Source organism: Tinamus guttatus, unplaced genomic scaffold (assembly GCF_059628265.1).
Source record: "Tinamus guttatus ecotype Peru unplaced genomic scaffold, ASM5962826v1 Tinamus_guttatus_pri_ptg000227l, whole genome shotgun sequence".
Classification (NCBI taxonomy): Eukaryota; Metazoa; Chordata; class Aves; order Tinamiformes; family Tinamidae; genus Tinamus; species Tinamus guttatus.
Genome location: NW_028288761.1, coordinates 3,770,984 through 3,786,121, shown reverse-complemented (window position 1 = coordinate 3,786,121; position 15,138 = coordinate 3,770,984). Strand labels below are relative to the sequence as shown.

The 15,138-nt window shown below is 42.3% G+C and overlaps 1 protein-coding gene across 12 annotated transcripts in view; it reads right to left on the bottom strand.

Annotated features, from left to right (window-relative positions):
* Positions 1 to 14,442, bottom strand: part of DLG1 (discs large MAGUK scaffold protein 1) — a 123,289-nt gene extending 108,847 nt beyond the window's left edge. For all 12 annotated transcript variants that reach the window (XM_088525570.1, XM_088525554.1, XM_088525556.1 and 9 more), the window contains exons 1-3: positions 14,400 to 14,442; positions 14,192 to 14,323; positions 28 to 194 (exon numbers count right to left, since the gene is read on the bottom strand). In XM_088525570.1, coding sequence (XP_088381696.1) covers positions 28 to 194; positions 14,192 to 14,323; positions 14,400 to 14,418 — 318 coding nt within the window. In that variant the 5' untranslated portion in view covers positions 14,419 to 14,442. The remainder of the gene's footprint in view (positions 1 to 27; positions 195 to 14,191; positions 14,324 to 14,399) is intronic.
* Between the last annotated feature and the right edge of the window lie 696 nt (positions 14,443 to 15,138).

Below are 15,138 nucleotides of genomic sequence, written 5' to 3'. Positions count from 1 at the left end.
AAAGTAAGCAGATTTCTAATAACATACCTCTACACTCGGGCTAAGGCTGCTTGGTAGTGTTTCTGATGTCACTGTTGTGCTTGGAAGGCTGGAAAAGTCCCAAGTATTCACAGGCTGTATTGGTTCAGAGGGCTGAGAGTGATCAATACATTTTGGATTGTCCAGTAAGGTCACTTCATAAAATTCTTGAATATCTAGAGATGTGAAAAAATGATGAAGTTAGAATGTCATAATAATTGAAGCCTAATTTTAACCTCCTTTTCCTCCTGCAAAAGGAATTAGATACCTACTACTTTTTCAAGTACTTCAGAATGAAGCTGTATTACCAAGACAGCCTGAACCTCCCCACTGGACACTCTCTCCCCACCCTCCCTTACATCTGCACCTAAATATTGCTGCTCGCTTCAGGTTCTGCTACTAGTAGCAGAGGTGCAGCAGGACCACCAGAAGCATGTGGAGTAACTGCAGCGAAACAGTGGAAGGAGACTGTGTTTATATCATGGTAGTTAATTTCAGCTAACAAAGCCTTTCATTATCTGAAGTCTCTTACTCAAGGCAACATTTTAATGCCATTTATATGGCAGAAGTTTTACTTAAATAACCACAGAAGCAGAAGTGTAGTGATAAAGTCTGCTGTTAATCAGAAGTTAACCATACTGAATAAATAGGAACAGGATGAAACTTCAACAGATGAAGTAGAAGTTATATTTAAGGACTACTAAACAATTTTTTCTACAACCTTGGGGAGTCAGCCGAAAACTTTCGGGGAAAAGGAACCTGGATGCACTAGTTTTTTCTGCTATTGGGAAGCATCAGCAAAAAACATACCTAATCAAAGATGTTTCTATGGAAGTATAGTACCTGGCATTTGCTACAACTGTAATCATAGCTGTAAACATCCACATTCAAACAAAAATTAACCTATACATTTACAAATGTAAATGGAGAGAAAAGAAGGAAGAACTTATGTTGCAAAGCCTCTAACTTATTCCTAAAAGTACAATCTGCAAAACAGGAATTGTAACCCATGTCCCTAATTACACCACTTCACAGAAGACATATTTAAAACGCAGCTTGAGAAGTGAAGAGAATCCCGCCATAAACACACAAGCTGGAATGAAAAGTTCTCTAATCTACAACCTTGTAGCTTTTCAACAGCTGTCCAGAAACCGAAACGGTGGCACAAGAACTAGTTCCTTATTAGATGGAGTTGGGCCACAAGAGAAACAGCCTTGAAGCACCAGCCCTACATTAACGCTGCTTCTTGCTGCCGATTCAGACAAGCACAACTCTCCAATTCCATTTATATCATCTCTCTGAGCAGGAGTCACATTGCTATCAACTGCTTACATTAATTTTTAAAGTTGTACACTTTCTTAGCGCTGCTGATTGGAAGAAATAGCAATGAGGGTTGCTGAAGATGTTATGTGACCTAGATATACAGAAGCAAAACAGCTTAAGAGATACTAATTGCCTTTAAATCTATTTTTCACATTAGTTACCTCACTTGCAAATTTCTGATGTATTGATGTTAATGCAGCTACAAGACAATCAAATGCACTAAGTAAAGCCTCTTCTCTAGTAAATGATGCTTTACGTATTAAAATAGCCAGTGTTTTAAGTTGATTCTTTAGCTGCAATCTACAGCAACCAAGCCAGGAAGATTACTACATTATTTATGGGAAAGGGTTATTTGTGCATGTGTTTTACAAGGGAAAATCTAGGGCACCTGCACTTAATTCTGCTCCTATTCAGGTAAATCGCACTGCCAGGGAAGATGGCCATTTGTTTGTACTGCAGAATGACTTGTTTCATAAAGTACATTAAGATACAGAAAAGACAAGTCCATAAAGTGTACAGAACATAAAGGACAGCACAATATATTCACTATTGAAAGATGTCAAACATATGTACACCAGTTAACACAGATTAGTTTTTTGTCCTGACCTCTCTGCAAATCCATAAAAAGAAAGTTTTGGGGAACTCTGTGACTACACAATGTTGACTTCTATTTACAGTTTTACTCTATGAAATGCAAATGTTAAACACTTGTGAATACAGGCAGGCAAAGAACCCTGAACGCATTAACTGTGCAAGGATTGAGTGCTGGACAACTACATTTTTGAAGCAAAACACCCAGGGCACACTGTAATCCAAGCTAAAAGATTTCTCCTTCTGATTAATTGCTATGGATCAATCCTCAAGAACATTGCTTTGTGTGCACACATTTAGAATATGTCATGAAATCATTCAAATCTCTAGATGCATTCTTAATATACACAAAGTTAAAGATCTTCACAGGTCTTAAAAACAGGTGATGGTAAAAAAGATTTTTTAGGAAAGTTTATGCTTACAGTCACTTCTCAACCTGAATGTGCTACTGAACATCCCATCTTGCTCCTCCCATATTAATTCTAAGATGGACTGTATTTCCTATCCTGAACTAAGGTATAGAAAAAAATAATTCAAGTCAGATCAGAGATCTCAGGACATGGAGCAATGTTTCCAAAAGGCCAGAGAGACAAGGAATGAGAAACGGTAGGCAAGAGGGGAGAAAACACATTGGAATCACGCCAGGTCACAAGTTAAAAGCAACACAGCAGTGAAATCAACAGTATTATTGATGGCAACAGGAGTAAAATTCTATACAAAGAAAGCGACAAAGCAGCAAATCTGAAAAGTAGGACTGCTGGGCATTAAGAAGAAAGCAATTATTTTTTATTTAATAGAAGACTGTAGAACTGCAAAAGCAGTAAACAAATTCTTATGACCTCTCCTAAATCAGGTTCCTTTGGTGACAATCAAGAGCCTCCATCAGCTCTGCACAGAGGATGTCTCCGAGCACTAGGATTCCATCCAGCAACACGATATCATTCCTTCGGATAGATTTCTCCCTTGCTCCTCAGCAATGAGGCATAAGGTCTCTGCTTGCCATTTCCACTTCTACGTGTGGTGCCTGCAAGAGCCGTGCCAGGCAGCTCAGCACCCTTGTGAATGAGACTCAAGCCCGCGGAGCCCCGCAGGCCTCCTCACAGTCTCATAGCTGGGCGTGGGCACAGCCTCACTCCCTGCCTACACCTCCTCTGCAGAAAGCAACAGAGTTTTAGTAAAATCAGTCACAGAAGTCAAGCCAAGCAGAATTATTCTTGCGTTCACTTATACTTGAGTTTTTCCAACACCTTGCAAAGTTAAAGATGGGATACCTATAACTGCATTTTCCTAAGGGGAAGGTGACTGCCCAGGCCTCCAGACTTGTCTCGCCCTGCTTAGAAGTTTACTTTAGCTTTGCTCTTTAAAAGCAATGATTTAAAGACCAGATATTTTGACTTATTTAATTTGTACAGCTTTTACTTCACTTTGAACAACAGTGTAATGAAATACTTTTTAAAATGCTTACATAGAACATACATAAACTACACGTAGTTTCTATAGAATATAGATTGTACAGGAAAACTCTACATATTAAATAAATACATTGTATATATTCATATACTATAAGCACAGAAAACAATAGATGTTGCATGACAGTTGTCCAAAGCTAAGCAAAAGACATATGTATCGTGTGCATACTCACACACACATGTATTTCTGTAACTGATGGGTATTAATAACAAGCAGTTATTCTGCATGAAATGAATTGCCTATGACACCAGGATAAAAAGCAGCCTAGAGCAGCACAAGCATAAGATGACAGCAGAGGCCTTGAAAACACATGCACAGGGTGACAGCCAGGCCCCAGGGCTATAAACAACTTGCTGATCACTAATTACTGGCCAAAGGAGAGTAGTCTTGAGAACTGAGCAGGAACAGGATAAAGAGAACAAAGAGCAAGCATCCAGCATATGTAAAATGCACTGGGTGTACATAAAAACCTAGCATAATTATAACAAGCTAAATGCAACACAGAATTACAAACTAATGAGGGAAAAACAAAGAACAGAGCTTGTCGGCTAACAGAAACAATCAACCTCACGAAGACACACCACTGAGGAAGAAGCAACCGTCCATAGCATCAATTTCCCAGGGAAGGGCTTCCAGGACCAGTCAGTCTCCCATTGCCCTTCCCAGTCAACCCCAAAGTTGAGGATATGTATTTATAAATCAGAAAGGCAGCGCCAAACACCAGAGAATAGGGTGGGTAACAGAAAGCTAGTACATACCAATCGTATAGAATATGAAATGTTATTTGTTGCAGCGATACCAATACAAGATCCTCGTTAGGCTGTTAAGACTTTAATTGGACCAGGAACAAATTCTTGGCTTTGCATATGAGGCATGTTTCCTTTTAATTGCATCAAGACTTCGAGCATGACAAATTGTTGGGAATTCAAGCAACCCGTTTGATAGCTGGAATGCAACAAAGTGCTCTAACTAGGGTTAGAGACTTTGCTTAAAGAAATCCCATGAAATTCCAGGCAAGTTCAACACAAACACATTTACTGCAACAGACCATCCTGGATGGACACTGTATGTACAACAGGCGACTGATGCCTTGTGTGCTGTACACTCATACACAGTTCTACACTCCTACCACAACACACACTAAGCGTAACATTCATACCTGCAACACTGACTACATCTACATTTGAGATTTTTCACTCTTAATGCATTTAACATCTTTGCACACAAAGAATAGGTACTCTGCGAAGTTTGTTTGTTTTTTTGTCCTCCAGTTTGCTCATTTCTGATAAGCTCTCAATTCATACTTTGCATTCTAGTAAAGAGTCCACTAATCCAGAAAGATCTTTTGGGGATTTTTATGATAATCCTTTCTGGCTATTTAGTTTATACATCAAATGCAACTAATTCCTCCTAATGGTAAAAAATAGTGGCTAAAGAGGGAAGCAGCAGTGATGATAAAAAACTGTGCACAGGATCGCTTCCGCAGCTGACCCACATGAAAAATTCTCCTCAGGTTATTGATGCACTAGCAAATCTTCGAGAACAGAGGTAATCTTGTTAAGCAATAAGCATTCATCACCTACTCTCAGCTCTCTTCAACCAAAAAAGTATTTCAAAATGAAATGCATTTAATACTAAAACAGAGGCGTCCTTATGCACTGTAGGCTGCAATTCATTCCTAACTTCTTTTGTTATTTGTGGGGGTTTTTTTTTCCACTCCCCAAAGGCCTTCCTGAACAAGAAGGACTGCTCAGAAGAGCTTCCTTTCCTCATCTCCCGCCTTCCAAGGAAAAACCCATGCTGATTTCGGTATAAAACACGAGAATACAAGGGTGGCTGTATCCAATCTAGTCTACCACACTAACTACGATCAAAAGAGACATCTAGAGAAAAAGCACACAAATGCAACAAGCGAGTGGTAATACCTCCTCAAATGTCCTCTTAGGTTCCTATCATTTGCTTCTCTAAATTGTCTGAGCCGCAGAGAGGTGTGTCTATTTAGTAACCAGGTGATTCCTCTTCCATGAGCTTGTTCAGATCTCCTCTCCAAATCTAGCATTCACAGCATCCTGTAGAAAACAGTCCCACAATTCAGTGGGCATGAAACTGCTTTTGTTTGCTTTAACCTACCCCCTGAGAGCTTCATTTGAAGTCCCCTAGTTTTTAATCTAAAGCCTGTGCAAATACAGCCAATGCTTATTTTTCTGCTTGCCATTCATTATTTTATAGACCTTATATTTTTTCCCCATTACCTTTTCTACAGGCTAGAGGGTCCAAACTTCCATAGATATTCTTTGTATGGCAGCCACACCCTACTTCTTGTCATCAGACCTTCTCATGAGGTCAGTATCTGTTCCAGATCAGTAAGCTGGCTCAGAGTCTTTTATTAAGAAAGCAGGCATTTTTTTTCCCTGCTGCATCTCACATCACATCCATCTGCACTTCATTTCCCTGGATATTTTGCTGCCCAGGCAATTTCCTAAGTCTGCCAGTAGTTTTTTGCCATCCACCTTAACTTTACTAATCCAAGTAATTCAATGTCACCAGCAAATCATGCCCTTAGTGCTCCTTGCACCTTTACAACTCATTCACAACCATGTTGACCAGCAGAAATCCCAGCATGAATCAGTGGAAAGTTACTCAAGCTCCCTCTCTCCCACTAAAAACTGACAAGCTTCTCCTACATTTGTTTCTTGTTTTTCCCCTTTAGGTTTGCTCAGCCTGTGAAGACCCGGGCCACCAATTTTCAGATAACAGATAGCAACACCCTGCGGCCTGGCTTTATGGCTCAGACCTCTTATGAGATTAAGGTACTTGGATATCACGCTCTTACATTTCTAAATGGGCATTTCCACAACAAGCTCCTTAATCTGCTCAAGTCTCACAGAATCAGCATATGAATATGAGAAGAGGCTTTCAAGCCTTTTTGAGATCCAGCTAAACAGCTAAGTCTGCACTGACATGGATGAAGCACTTCTTTCCAGCAGATGTTCAACTAGAAAACAAACCAAATTCAGCCAAAACTAATGGAAGCGAGAAAACTACCAGATATATTTGCACCAACTTCCAGGCTTATATGCAAGCTAAAGGGAAAGCATTTCAGCATCAGTCTTGTTTGGAAGACCTCTGCCCATGCAATAGGCTTCCCAAGACACACAAATTATTAAAAAAAAAAAAAAAAAAAAACTTATGAATTCTTTCAAAAAGTTTACTTATTCAGCTTAGTGTTTCACTTCATGAATCCATCCACATGAATTTCTTTGCCATTTATCACTGGTCTGCCTCATATCAACATTCACTCATCCATACAGAAGAGATGCAAATGTGCATCTTCCCAAATATAGGCATTTCATAAACATACAGGTCTGTTAATCTGACCATTCATAGATTGTCCTGAAAAGTGTGCCACTCCATTACAAATTAAGTCCTTGGTTTACTTATATTAAAAAAGTATACTTTGTGATTAACATAAAGCTCCATATTCCTTTCCCGAACCAATGCCCAGAGATAGTTAAATATTCTCTTTGTGTATTCATCTCTCCTTCCTGCCCCCCACCCTCCCCCACTTCTGGAGAAAATAAATGTCTGTATTCATGCGATGAAATGTGAAAGCCAGACTCATCACAACCTCTGTAAAGCTCCATTCAGCTTTTTTGCTTTTTTAAAAAATGAAATTACTACTGTGCACAATCATAGAGTCTTAAAAATACAAACTGTAATGTAACCTCCTTCCCAACCTATTCTGTTCTACGGCATCTTTTGCCACAAACCACAGCATCCACTTTCTCCTCCTCAGCCCTTCCACTTGTTTCAGTGCTTCCCTACCCTTTAAGTCTCCATTCTGCAATATTTCCTTCACTATTCTCCTCCTTTGCCATTTAAGCTCCTAAGCTCTAGTAGATGCTATCTCGCAGTTCTTACATAGATGCTCTCTGGTTTGCACTCAGCTGAAATTGCTCTCATCTAACCTTAGGTCTAATTGTTTGTTCTTTTTCTTTTGGCTGCTTTTCAGAATGAGCCACGTTGCACTCCTTGCCAGCCTGTCCACTTGTTCTTTCCAAGCTGTTCATTCACATTTTCCTCTGCAAAATTGCTCCTTCCAAGGTACCTACACAAGGTCTCTTTTCAATTTTCCTTTGGAATCCCATAGGGTTTTCTCTTCCATTTTCAGAGCTAAGATAGGAAAAACTTACAAGACTTGAAGTTGTCATCAGAGAGCCTAAAATTGGCATAATGATCACCTGCTGCCAAAACCCAAATATTTTCCCATTTAATATCACCTCATACATACTTACTGATAAGCCCCAGCATGAAAAAAGGAAAGAAAAGAAAAACCCACCTAAAAAAGGACTCAGAATTGTTTGCGCTCTCCAAATATTTCAAACCTGGTTGCAAATCATTTGTAGCCAATGTATTAAAATGCTTTCTCTTCTTAAAGGTATACATTTACTCCTGACATTGGCAGTAAGAAATTTCAGAGGTATAAATAAGGTGCTATTAGTCACTTTTGTTTGTAGGATGTCCCCCAGCTAGTTCCATTACTGGACTGCAGAGGATTCTCTCCAAAGGAATGCATCTGAAATCAAACTGCTTAGGGGATAAGTTCCCTTTAGCTTTCAAGCTAAGGTTTCACACAGATCCAGGGCACTGCTTTAAGTAAACAGCACAAGCATCAGTTTCTTATACCAACAGAAAATTGATACCGTTGACAACACAAAAGTAGTTGCCACCAAATACTAGCATCTTCATCTGTGGTAACATTTATATTTCCTAGGGCCAAATTCTTAGACTAGTCTCTGAAATGGAACTTAAATCTGCAGGGTTTTTACAGTTTTTCCTCTTGGCATCTCTGTTTTTGGCTGATCTTTCTAATTTCCAGCCAAAATAACTCAGCTTTTTGGGGACTGCTGGGAAGATATTTGCACATGACAAAGTTCCTATACACACTTTAACAGAGAGCTCTAGAGCCTCCTCTAATTTGGAGGAGGAACATAAAGTTAATGAGGGTATTATAGTGTCAGCCCTACCCCTTCTGCAATCTCTTAACATTCTTCCAAATTTGGCCTAGTTATAATACAGGAAACCATCTGTGCAAAGAAATAACCAGTCAGATGCTAGATCCTAGCTTCTTTGAAGCTTCCACCTGCATCAAAACAAGCTCCATCCCTCAAAAAACAAGCAGCCAGGTGCTCAGGATGTACCCCGGCATAACTAGGCCCGGGCATTCCAGCCGCAGAGCCGAGCGAGATGTTCCACACAACTGCTCTGCCCGTGCTGCTGGGATCCCCATGGAGACAGGTATAAGAACATTAACTCCTTTCTTGTGCTTTCCCTCCTCTTCTACACTGCACCCAGAGACCAAAGCAAAGTCTTTGATTCAGATGTTGAAGAAACTGGGAGCAAAGCCCAGTACAGAGCAGCATAAGAGAAAATAGCCAGAGCAACTAAGAGACAGGTGAGAAAACAAGGAAACAATGTAAAGGAGAGGGAAAAAAAAAAAAGGGGGGGGGGGGGGGGGCAGAAAGCTGCTACAACACAAGAGGGAAACTTTCCCGGAACCTGAAAACTAGAACAGTTATTCCAAATTTCAGTTCCTCTTCAGCTTCCAGATGAACAGCAGATTTGTTGACAGTGTTTTCTTGCGGAAGCCCCTTTTAATAGTAGCAGTGTAAAGAGGATAATACTGTAATTGATAAATTCTACAGTGCAGCTATTCACTGCTGAGTACACAAACAGCACAACCACAACAAGGATAATCTTCTGCCATGATACTGTTTATCTGCAAATCAGCAGCTACTCAACCCCATGTGCTATTTTAGGCTACTAAACAGCACATAACCCAAAAAATTCAATACATTGTACTACCATACACACATACATATAAAGCACACAAAACAAAACATCAAACGCAGAACACAACAGCAGCAGGGGTATACTGTACATAGCAGCCCCAAGACTCTCTACACCATCAAGTTTCAAGTTACATTACAGACATGGATATAAAATGACAAGCAGCTCTGTAAAGAGGAGGAGCAATGAGATTGTTTTGCTCATCATTAGCCCCTTCATGAGGGGGATGTCAAGTTCTTTCTAAAGTGGGACATTCTTCAGCAATAAGCAATGTGCCAGAAGCATATTAACAGCAACAGAGTAATTAACACGAAATACCATGAGGGTCTCTTCCCTCCAGGTAGATTTAAAAAAACAAAACAGAAAATAGTTCTTTGTGGCCTTTGAGGCCACAACCTTATGTCAATTCAGGCTGAAACCAACTCCAGCAAAAGCCTCGGGAAGGAAGCGGTACTAAGTATTGTTGTACCATCTCCTTAGGAAGCTTGGCTGGAAGCAAAGGGATAACTCGAAGCTGTAAGAACTTGAACATCCATATATGTTTCAGCTCCAAATAAGAGCAAAGATATTCTGTTATTAAAGTTGTAGACAGACAGGGAGGGGGAAAGTCATAAAAAACAAGAGTTAAATTCATAGATGATTTAACCAGATTCTTGAGGTACTTTTGAAAATTTCTGGATTTGTAATATAAAAATTCTTCAACTTAAGTCTGAAAGTGGAAGGCAGTCCCAAGTAGCCTTTCTCAAGTTAACTACAGAGCAGTCTTGCACAATAACACAAACCCATGACTGAAGTCCTTTATATGGCCTGATGGCCTGTGTTGATTTGAAAAGTTAACTATGACACCGTGCCATGTGCTGTATTAACCAACTACACCCCTGAAATAAAAGCTGATACTGAAGTTTTCTCAGGGCAAGTACTTTTGGTTTCAGTTGCACAGAAAAACTTCTGCTTTAATCACATTCCATTTCAATTCAGCTGGCAAGTACAGAAAATAGCTCCCTCTCAATTAGCAAGTATGGAAATAAGAGAGTGAGGATAACTACAGGGATGGCACATGGAGCATACTAGAGATCTAGGGCCTCATGCTACCTGACAGTTACATGGTCAGATCGCTCCACGAAGCACTAACTTCTTCGCCGTGCTGACCCAGTCCAGTCCTCTTCAGATCAAAATCTAGAGTCATCTCCCTAATGCAGTTGAAAAAAGCCAGTGCGGACAGAGCCAAGACAGCCAGAGAGCTGGGGACAGCAGGGAAGGAGGGAGCACTATGTTCCTGTAATAGTCACCTTCAGGCAAGCTACAGATAAATCCAAATTAAGCATTTAACTTGAAGCAAACATCACAGATATTCAAGACAACACTTGTCTTTCTCTAAAATACAAGAATTATTAACACTGTCTTGCTAGTATACTCTATCCAATTAACACATTAATCCAAATTAAGGTTAAAAAAATTTATTATTACAGTGTGGGGAGAGGTTCCTGTTTGATTTGGGGTTTTTTTGGTTCAGCGAGAATTACTGAAACCACATTTTTTTCCCTCAAAACTTTCCGCATTTCCATTTTCCATATTAATGTTAAGAATAATCAGGTCACAAGCAACATCCATGATGCAGGTCTTCGTGCAAATTAACTCCAAGTAAAATAAATTAGATTGATGTGGGGGAGGGTGATTTTTTTTTCTCAGATTTGCCATTTTAAGCAAAAAAATGTTCACATATTCACAGACATAAAAACATGGTTAAAACAAAAACACTCCCACAGAATAAAAAACACTTAAGGTGGACAAGGAAACAGAAGGCAAGAACGGCAGCACAGCCAACTCCACTGCCAGGGTTTGCAGAGACCATTTTAAAATTCCCTTTTTGTGACACCTGTGCAAATGTGAGTTAGTGACTATAAGGAAGGGAATATTTTAGAAAATGGTAAACTGCCTCATTTTTATAAACCAGTGCTATTTTTAATTTTAAGAGACTCCTTTCACTTGCTCAACCGCACCAGGAATTCCATTAAACACAGACAGGCTTTAATTAAAAGAAAAATTGGTTTACAAAAAGAAATCAACTTCACATACTTTTTCCATAAAAGTATTAGACTTATGTACACAAGCATTTCCCCTCAAACTTTCCTTTTTTTTAAAGTAGAAATACAGGATATGTCTGTACCTTTAAAGAACCTGTATCTTCTCAAGACAAACAAGTGTCTAAGCTATAAGTAAGACTTAACTGCATGCAGGAGCATTACCTCAGTGTTTTAAGATAAATATCAAAATTTTTACCAAACCAAAACTACATCCTATCTCACCTCTCCAGATGCAAGTGTTTTAGTTGTGTCACTTAGTAAGCTGACCCATCTCATCAATTATCAGAATAGCAATAAAAAGCTATTTTAATTACAACCATGAAAACATAATTTAGAAAAGATACTATAATTCTGAGATGGTACATCAGGACTTGAAGCTAATACTACTTCACACACCATTTTAATCAAAGGCCACTGGTAATCATTTAATTAAAATACCAGACAATATTACACTGGGCTACCAAAAAGCACATGTCCCTGCCTTCCCGAGCATTGTCACCTGTCACTGACAGGCAACTCTTGGATATACTGCAGCAACTTAGCAGAAAAGCGGGGAGAGAGGGAAGAAACAATGAGGATGCTTTGCTTTTACTATTTCTTTTAATGCAGAAACAAGAAAGAGCCTGCTTTCTCAAAGTAACTACATGAGAAGTAACTTCATAGCTGAGCTTGCAACTTGCTGTCAAATCAGACTTGGATGTTTAGTTTACAGGCATATTTCTACTCCTCAAAAAACTTCTACTTAAGAACCAACACTGAAGTAATGATATATATATATATATATATATATATATATATATATATATATATATCTTTATTCCAGAGATTTCTAAACTGCAGTATAACCAAAAGCTTTATCCAGCCTGCTCACAGTTGCCCATAAAAAGGTAGCAGACAAGAGCAGGCTGAAGATTCACAGTAAACTGCACCATCCTCCAGATATCATCTTGTTCAGGGAAACTCCATGCTCCACCCTCACTCCTTGCCCCACCGTGCAGCAGGCACACCACGAAAAGATGTTTCCAGGAAAAACAACAACCACAAGCGACCACTCTGTCACTACTAGAGACACTTGTTATGTATTTTTATGGAAAGGAGAGGGTAAAAGGTGAGAGACTGAAGTTGAGAGCACAAACTTCTTGGAAGCAACTCTTCTCTGCTACTATTATTCAGAGCAACAGTTTGCAACAGTTTGGAAACGCTCCACAATAAACAATCATTCAATCTGTAAATGCAAAGTTAATACAGCACATCCAAGAGGCATAAACCTACTGTGTATGCACAGATCAGCCATACTCAATAAAAGAGGGGTCAAATGGTCGCACCATGCAACTTCTTGTAAGAAGAGGAAAGGTTACACAGCCCATCCAGCCAAAACCACCACTCCTGCTTTCTGTTTTTGCAGAAAAAAGCCAGAAAATATGAAGAAGCAAAATTTACCAGTACTAAGTGCAGAGCTGATGAGACAACAAAGATCCATTTGTGGATATTAGAAGGTGGTGTGTGTTGCAATTTACAACATCCACAGCTGATGCCCTGTAACTGACAAGAACCTCTCTCAGGGCAGGGGAGGAAACACAAGGTACTTCATGGATCTTCAAGAAAAGAAGAGGGATGGCAACCAACAATAACACTTCCAGGAAGAAAGTAAAGAACCTAACTGATGTACTTTATGTTTCTGATGCAGGCCTTCAGCATGTCAATCCACCAGTGAAACCCTCATTAAACACATCTCACAAAGGCTAGCCTAGTTTTTCACCACAGAGCTAGCTACCATTGACTGACTACTGAAGACAAATGCAAAAGGCTTCTGAAGTACAAGATGTTTGGAACTGACCTCTTTTCACAGCTAGCTTTCAAGAACTATCAAGAACTTATCTGATAAAAACACAAGATGACTACCCTCTGAAAAACTACATGAGAAGAAAGAAATGCTCCTCCAAAAACCCAAACACACCAAGCACGGAATGCATATTTATGTTTTGCCTGTTCCCACGTTACCAACACAATTTAGATTCAAGGAAGTTGCAGCACTATGAAGTAATATGCATACTCATCTTATAAACACCTTACTGCATGTTTGGCTAAATGACAAGTAACAAAAGTAAACTTACGGTAGTGAGAATACTTGTATCTAATCAATGAAGTAATCTGGGTATGACTTCTTTAAAAGACAAGGATACAGAACTTGACAAGTTTTGCCAGTTTAAAGAGGAAAATATTTATTTTTAGCTGACATAAAGATAACACCTAATCAATGAGAAAGTGCATCTTGCCACTCCCCCGCAGAAGTTTCAAAAGCAAGTCAGGATTCAGTAAGTTCTGTACACGTTCAACCTTTTTTCCCAAGCAGACACGTGCAAGAAATCCAAAGGTGTGTACAAGCAGTTCAGCAGTACTTACGTGAGTCTTACACGCTCACAGCACCACTGTAGCTAAGAACAAGCAATGCTTTCCTCCTGCTGCTGCATATTAAAGCAGTAGCAAAAGAGAGAACTGCAGCCTCCCCTGAAAGAGCCGAGTTTTCCTCTCAATTCGCTTTAACTCCACATGTATCAACTTTGCAATGTTTTCAGAGCGGGAATATCTGCACAGTTTCTACCTCAGAGCAAGACCACACCGGTTCATTCATTCATTCACCTGTTACACACAGGCTGGCGGGACAGAGCACTGCGCCAAGGCGTTGGGATACGCAAGCGCTGCAGCCGGCGCTGGGCAGCCCGTCCCAGAGGGGCCGCCCGCGCGGATCGCGCGGCTCTAAGCCGCTTGCGGCGGCCGGGGGCGCGGGGCAGCTTATTTAAAGCGCCGCGCTCGCAGCGGCACGTGCGCGGGCTCCCGCCGCGAGCAGCCGTTACCTATGAGCGCCTGGAAGAGGTTGCTCTGGAAGATGCCGATGACTCGCTCGATGGAGCTCCGCAGAGGGCGATCCTCGGCGCGGCGCAGCCGGGCGCGATACTCCTCGAGGAGGCGCAGGGCGCGCTGCGTGTCTGCGGGCACAGAGCGGACACGCGGTCACGGCGCGACACCGGCACCGCCGCCCGCCCGCTTCGCCGCCCGCCTCACCTTGCTTCCTGACGGGCATGGCGCGGCCCCGGCCGCCCCGCCGGGGGCGCCTCCCCCTGCCGGCCGGGCGGCGCCGGCCCCGCTGCCTCCCTGCCCGCCCTCCCGCCCGGCGAGCGGCCCTGCGGGGCTCGGGCAGCGGGGGCCGGGCTGGGCGCGCTGAGCCGGGCTGGGCTCGCAGCCGCTGCCGCCGCCTCCCGCTCGCGCCGCTCGCAAATTCCAAACTTTCCAGGCAAAATGGCGGCCTGGCGGCTGTGGGGAGCGCGCCCCCCCCCACCACGTGACCGGGCCCGGCGACCGCCCAATCAGCGCGCGCCTCGGCTCGGGGCCGGTACCTAGCGGGGGGGGGAGGAGGCAAGGTGAGCGCGCGCCCCCCCTTAAAGGGGCCGGCGCTGGGGTCACCGCCCCGCCCCGCCCGGCCCCGCCCCGCCGCGAGGCCACGCCTCCCGGCGCAAGGCCACGCCCCCCTCCGCGCGCCCCCTGCCCGCCCGCCGGCCGTTAGCGGCGGGGGGAGGCGGGTAACGGCCGCGCGGCTGTGGCGGCTCCCGCCTGCCCCGGCCCGGTTCGGTCCTACCTGTTGCGCCGTTTCCCCGCACTCCGTGGCACTGTCCGCACTCCGCGGAACGGGAGCGCCCTGAAACGCCTCTCGTGGGGCGGCTGCTTCCTCAGGCAGCTGGAAGCTCCGCCAGCATATTTCATCTGAAAAACTACAAAACCTCACACACAGGCACGCATATGGGGG